The sequence below is a fragment of the Solanum verrucosum genome, unplaced genomic scaffold, assembly GCF_900185275.1.
Source record: "Solanum verrucosum unplaced genomic scaffold, falcon-dt-bn FXZP01000276.1, whole genome shotgun sequence".
NCBI lineage: Eukaryota > Viridiplantae > Streptophyta > Magnoliopsida > Solanales > Solanaceae > Solanum > Solanum verrucosum.
The window spans coordinates 155206-162634 of NW_026019946.1; the positions used below are offsets into that span (position 1 = coordinate 155206).

Below are 7429 nucleotides of genomic sequence, written 5' to 3' on the forward strand. Positions count from 1 at the left end.
TATGAGTAATCTACGTAACATCTTGTGTTATGGATAGGAGTATGGGTACGGGCGTTGGGCCATAACTAATAAATGTGCATTCTAACATATATAAGTGTATGCTTGACAATTAAATGAAGTTATTAAATTAAAGCTAGTATAATTAAATTCTTTGTAAGCTCTTAATATTTTATTCAAATATTTCTCTCGTATAGTAGCAAAGTAATCTAGTGCTTTATGTGAATATATATATGACATAAACCCAAAATCAAACTAAATACTCAATCAATTATCAACCTATACTTCTTAGGCAAAGGTATAGTTAAAGCACCCAAGTTAGGTTTGACCAAATCTGGTTCGGATCCCACATCCACACCCAAATTGTGTCGGATCGACAAGGATTTTGAAGGATCTGAGCAACATAGCTCTGGCTCTTTCAATTCATGGATTAAGTACCCCTTTTTTGTCTCGACCTTCATAAGGCTTCCATGCTTCCATCTTTTGATGTTCCCTCAAAAACTTCAACTTTTTTGCCATTTCGAATAACTGTCTGCCCTGCATTTGGTAGCTTCCCCACCACCGTGTCACCTTCTCTCTGAAATCTGCCGGCCCTCAGCCACATGTTTTCAAAACTTTAATGGGTTGGCATTCTTCTTCACCTGCTACAATCCAGCATGATCATGCTCACGCTTGGCAGGTGATCTGAGGCAAGTCTGAGTTGGAGGATTTGGATCATTTCCAGGCTCAATTCCTCTCAAGCAGTTGAGCAACATAGCTCTGGCTCCTCCAATTCATGTATTAAGTACCTCTTTTTTCGTCTCGACCTTCATAAGATTTCCATGCTCCATCTTTTGATGTTCCCTCAGAAACTGCAACTTTTTTGCCATTTGGAATAACTGTCTGCCCTGCACTTATTAGCTTTTCCACCATCATGTCACCTTCTCTCTGAAATCCGCCAACCCTCAGCCACATGATTTCAAAACCTTAATTGGTTGGCATTCTTATTCACCTGCTACAATCTAGCATGATCATGCTCACGCTTGGCAGGTTATCTGAGGCAAGTTGTGGCTGGAAAATTTGGATCATTTCTAAGTTCAACTCCTCCCAAGCAGTTGATACAAGGAATCTGTCTAACCTTAATCTCAATCTTGAGTTCTCTGCATTGGACCATGTAAATCTAGGAATGGAAGATCAATAAGAGAATTGCTATCAACAAGCTCTGAGAACCTTTACTCTTAACATCACCCTTGGAGATATATACGTAGTCTTTGTATGTAGGAGATTGATAGTTTTTATTATTAAATTCTGCAGAATATTTTTGGGATGAAAAGCATTAGTAGGAAGGATAAAGTAAGCCATCTCGATAGTTCAGTTAACTCAAATTTTGTTCCCATTGATGTTTAGTTGTTTACTGGAAGATGTCTCTGAAAGAAAGGGTCCAAACTATGTAAGCTTAATTTCCCTAAGCAATATGTGCATTATTCCTGCTAATAAAGTTGTCAGGAGGCGAACTGTGAAAAATAGGCAAAAGTGTGCCCCTTGAACTCTCTTAGTCACTTCAGCATTACTGACTAGAAGAAACCTACCAGATGCTTTAGCTTCTTAGTTCCTTTTGCAGTGTTCAGAACTAGCATGATCCATATGACAGCGAGATGCAATAGCTTAGCTACAAATGTTGTCCATCTTTGAGTCTAGGAGTATGCTTAATATTCTTGTTATGATTTGGTTTATGCAGTTACTAATCTCTGGCAAAATACGAACAAATCCTGCCTCCACCTAACTTTCTGAAGAAGAGATAAGGAATTGTTTCAATTGTTGATCATAGTCCTATTCAATTGTATCTTTTACCCTTCTTGGTTATTTGTTGGAAACGGAAGTCAGAAATAGTTTTCAGAAATCAAGTGCCTTGCTGCTAGGTGTCGGTGATCAGGTATTGGACAGTTTATTGACCTGATATATCTACTTGTGACAAGCTTTTTCTTGTCACTTCTTTCTCATCAGGAAACCATCTATGGACTCAAATTTCCTTAAAAGACTGCATTCTTCAGATATTTTGAAACCAGTTTGTAACATATTTCCTCTTTTAAGTTGGTCTTTTCTTGGTATCCAAACAACATTTTAAGAATGTGAATTTCCACTGTTTTCAAGGGTTGTCACTCTGCTTTTACCTTGGACTGATCGAAGTCTCGGAGTATTATATGCTAGAAGTGCTGATCCTAACAGTGATCATTTACGTTCAGCAACTCCAGCTTGTACTCCACTGGAGCTGATTGACGACTTCTCCAACAGTTTTCTGAGACCTCATCATATCCACGGACTCACAATAAGGCATCTCCCTAATATACGCTGCACCACAACATCTTTAACATATGTGGACCTAATAATGAAGGCAGCCAGCCAGATGATGCTGTAGGTCATCTACCTGCAGCCAGTATTTGAAGCAACCAGAGGAGTCTGGCAGAGAGATGGAATATGCAGTGCTCATTTCATTAGCTCCGTTTCTTTCTGTAGCAGAAGATCTCCTTCGTGTTCACATGGCAGACAAAAGATGTAACTACTAACTGAATACATATTTATTGCTAGTGATGATGGTAGATGACAATATTGATTAAAAATGGCTATTGATCGTATTAGTTGCTGGTAAACGATAGTAATAATTGATAGTGATGGTGAATGATAATGATAATTGGTGATGTATAGTCATGGCTGATGGTGGTAATTGTCGATGGTGATTGATGATTGTAACGGTGGTTGGTAGTGTTGATTGCAAATGGTGACTAATGACGGTGACTAATGACGGTGACAACTTACTACTGGGGTGATTGCGATTGTGTGGTAGTTGAAGTGAAAGTGGAAGTCTTGATGGATTATCATTTTTATAAAAAAATTTGAGTAGGCAGCTTAATGATAAATTGTATCATAGATCTTAATTATTTACATATATTCAGACCCTAAGGGGCCGTTTGGCCATGTAATTTGGACTTCAAATTTAAAGTTTTAATTTGAGTATGTGCTTGTTTATGACATTTGAACAAATTCTCAACTTCAGTTTCAAAGTTTAATTTGGAATTCCAAATTCACCAAAAAGGTAGAATATCATTTACAAGTATGCAATTTCAATTTTTAAAAATTTGAAACAGAGTCATAAGTTTATATTTTACAAAAATAAAATAAAAATAGACAAATCGTCTAAGCACCAGTAGATAGAGTTATCAGAACCTGTGTTAGTGGGAGAGGTAACATGTATCATGTGGAATTAGTAGAAGTACGTGCAAACTTGTCCCGAGCATCAGCTATATAATAAAAGAAACAGAACTACTGCTAATCAGTTCCCCAAGACACTTTGAAACAATCTGAAAAACAAGAGTCAAGACATACCAAAAACAGCCAAAAATGAAGGTTACAATGAGAAATTGTCAGTATCAAATAAATATGATTACACAACTTGAGGTATCAAAATTCAACAATGGACTGTGCCACGGACATTGAAAGAACTTGCATGCCAAGCAGATAATCTTAAAACATAGATTAGGAAAATCTCACTAATTCCTGAAAGAATGTATCGAAATAACTTAATCTCCAAAAAGGACATCGGTCATTCTAGTTTCTGTAGCAATATTCTGCCTTCAGATAAAAGGCACAAAAAGTGAATACATCTGAGTTTACAGGGTTTGGGCAGAAGAATGTTATCCTCCCTGTGCCGAAAACTAAACTCTGGACTGCCCCAGCTTTCGTTCAAACAAATGCTTGAGGAGGAATACTTGTAGAAAACTAACACAAATAAGAGCTGAAGACTCAAAAAGAGCTTTGTACATTGCTCTCTTGCTCATTCCTTCATTCACTGCATTAGTAGGAATTACATCAGCATATTAAAAATATAATAAGCATTGGATTATGCACAATTTCATGATTCTAGAAAAAATTAGGGAGACTACTTTCACATAATGAAGTTCAAATTTGAGTTGCAGAAAGTGTCAAACCACATACTCCCTCCACGTCAATTTGTTTGTCTTACTTTCCTTTCTAGTCCGTTTCAAAAAGATTACATCTTTCCCTTTTTGGCAACTTTTAAATTCAAACTTCCCACGTGACATGTTTAAGACTACAAGATTAAAGGACATTTTGGAACATTCTACATATCTTTAATTTTAAGATAACAAGATTCAAAAAGTCTTCTTTACTTTCTTAAACTCCGTGGCAAAGTCAAAACCAAACAAACAAGTTGAAACAGAGGGAGTAATATACACTATGAAATCATCTTCTCTTATTGTGTCTCATTGAGTCAACCCGATGCAAATCTATACACGGGAAGGAATGATATTCTCTTGCTGTGCCTCATTGACACAACCCAACGGAAACCTAATTGTTACCGTGTCACTGTAAAGGGAAGTATTCAAACAACTGAAACCGGGATATATAATGTAAATCCCAAGAAAACAACTGCAAAAGTGTACTGCATCAATAGACTTAACTTACAACACGGTTCAATTTACATCAACTTGAAGTTCATACTGTTTGTGGATGCCCATGTTGATGAGAAGAAGTGAACAGTGTGGCTCAGCTGATTAACATTTGCCGCAAATTAACTTTAAGTGGGTCACAGGCATGACTCATGGATTTTCCCATCAAGCATTTAAATTTGATCTACTAAACACTGAAGAGATAGACATCCAAAAAGAAGAAACTAGAAAAGGAAAATTATCCTATACGACATGCAACCTAAAGGGAAACGAATTTTGATTTTGTATCACGAGTATTGATGCAGTTGAAGCTGCATCATGTAAGAAATCATTAGCGAAACAAGTACACATTATATTGATACCTATTGCTTGACGGTCTGTCTGGGCCTCTAACCAGTGCTGCTCAAACTGAATGTTGTACAAAGCTTCCTCTAGCTTTCCGATGTGCTCAAACAAAGGCTTGAAATGCTCTGCAGGTCACAGACTAATCAAGTTAATTCTCTAATATAAAGCCAAGACTTACAATAAACCAAAGTAGAACGCGTACCATCTTTTGCATGCTCATCATGGTATACAAAGTGAGCAGCATGTAGATCGAAGTCAATGGTTTCATGATATGGCGACTTGTTAGTGAAACAGAAACGATAAATTCCTTCATGATGAGATGTAAACTCAGACTTCTCGCTTATTTTGTCACGAAGATCATGAATCTGTTCTCCAGAAGGCCCCTTCACCTAAAATCCCACCATCTCAGCAACATCAATTCAATAATCCTAGTACAGACAACTGACTAAATGATGGATAAAAGCCTAAACTTCTCAAGCAGAAAATGTACAACTTGACTATAGAAGATTTCCTCCTCAAGAAAGCATGAAGAACTCTTTTGCAGAACTAACAACTACACAGAATCTTAAGAAAAAACTGAGTCGAGTACTCTTTGTACCGATATGCATCAACCAATTTAAAGCTCTGACATTCGAAATTTCATGAATATACAGCTGCATACACTCTACTCTGTCTTGAACATATAATCAGATGTGTGTGTATGCACTTCTTCCTTCTGGTGTGTACGAAAGGGATGGAGTTATTCAAAAATACACAAAACACAGTTGATCACCGGATAGAGATGGAGTTATTCAAAAATATACGAAAGTTGATCACCCGATAGCTTCACTTTTTGATAATAATGATGATTAACATATAGTTTTCTACATATTTATATTTTAAATTTTAATTATGTCAATACGCGGTAGCTTTCTGGAATAGAAATAAACATACAACCTTGCTAGTTCCAACTTTTTATTTTACAAAATAACAATGCCGGTGTTCTGAATCCACTTCCATTATCACATACATAATTAACTTAATTAATACAGAGTCTTGATACAACTAACTACCATAAATTGGTGTTTTTACTAGTACTTACCCAGATTTAAATGCATAAGTCGAATTTGGAGCATTTTAAAATCTTGGAGATTCAACTACAAAAATATTAAGGTATAGAAATTGGTACCACAAGATCAACACCGTCATTACTGTGATGCCAATCGCCTTCAGACTTGATAACAACAAATGAATAATGAACAGTTTCCCCCATTTCAACCTTATGAGAAAAACATTCTTCTTTTTCAATTACAAATCTAATCCCAAATGCACCTTTCATGTTCAATCCAATCACCAATATTGATATTGTAATACAGATCCAAACTTGACATAACCCATTTCTCATCTGCCATTAAAATTCAAACTTCAATTTTCCAAATCCAACAAAAAAAAATTAATTAACAAAAAAAAAAAAAAAAAACTTAGGCTTACCATTTTCTTGAAAAAAAGTGGAATTTTGAAGAGGGAATCGCAAGAGTTTGACCAAGTTAAAACATCAAAGTAAAAAGGACGTGCGAAGATGGAATAAAGTAGATGTTTTGCCCGACACAACAACCCGTTTTGAAGTTGCAAGTTGGGAACTTGGTTATGGTGTACTTCCAAACCTCAACTTAAACAATTATTTCATGTAAAGTAATTTTAGTTTTTTTTTTTTTAATTAAGGGAACTACTTTATTTTATTTTCTTCTCTTAATTGAAAAATGAAAAATTACCTAAACACACGTCTTATTTTACTTTAATGTCTAAAATTCTCTACCATTTAAAACTTTTAAAAAAATTCCCTCTCGGATACATTATTCCCCTCTTTCATTGATACATCCTTATCCTCCTCTCGGAGATGTCCTATCCCTCTCTGATACATCCATCTCCTCTCAAATACATCCCTCCCTATGTATTCAGATGTCCTATCCCTCTCTGATACATCCCTCTCCTCTCGAATACATCCTTCCCTTATGTATCTGGATGTTTGTTGATGTATCCGGAAGTCCAGTGATGTATCCGAAATTCATAAATTTTAAGGGATTCTTGTAATTTGGAAAAGAGTAGGAAAATAATGTAATTAACTCTTAACATTATGAGATTTATGTAAATTATACATTTAAAAAGGTGAGGTTTTTTTCAATGATATTATTTAGCATTATATTTTTATATGAAATAATTATTTGGTGTAGCTAACTTATACATAATATTTATTAGGGAAAATTACTCAACAAGGAAAGCATATCATATGTATTTACGATAAACCACTATAGTATAAAAAATTACAATTCGTAGCTATATGTAGGGTTTTATAGCAAATCTCTCTCGCTCTCGCCCAACAAACATCCACATAAATATTGTATTTTGTATTATGTATCAAATGTATTTGTGTTTCATATCAACAGTCTTTTTGTATTATGTATCAACTGTATACGTATTTTGAATCTATCATATTATGGCAATTTGTATTCTTCTACACAAATTGTGTTCGTTAATACAATTGATACAATCATATGCGATCTATGATACAAATCAATTGTATTCAGACATTTGTATTTGTATCAATTGTATTTGTACTCTGTATGAATTGTATTCGTGATACAACGAATACAACATCTCTCCTCCCT

The 7429-nt window shown here is 35.2% G+C and overlaps 1 protein-coding gene across 1 annotated transcript; it reads right to left on the reverse strand.

Annotated features, from left to right (window-relative positions):
* Positions 1 to 3354: 3354 nt before the first annotated feature.
* On the reverse strand, positions 3355 to 6188 carry LOC125810132 (transmembrane emp24 domain-containing protein p24beta2-like). The gene is made up of 4 exons (XM_049489658.1): positions 5953 to 6188; positions 4987 to 5173; positions 4802 to 4909; positions 3355 to 3820 (listed from the first exon to the last, which is right to left on the reverse strand). The coding sequence occupies exons 1-4, from the start codon at positions 6166 to 6168 to the stop codon at positions 3687 to 3689; spliced, it is 645 nt and encodes a 214-aa protein (XP_049345615.1). The 5' UTR covers positions 6169 to 6188; the 3' UTR covers positions 3355 to 3686.
* Between the last annotated feature and the right edge of the window lie 1241 nt (positions 6189 to 7429).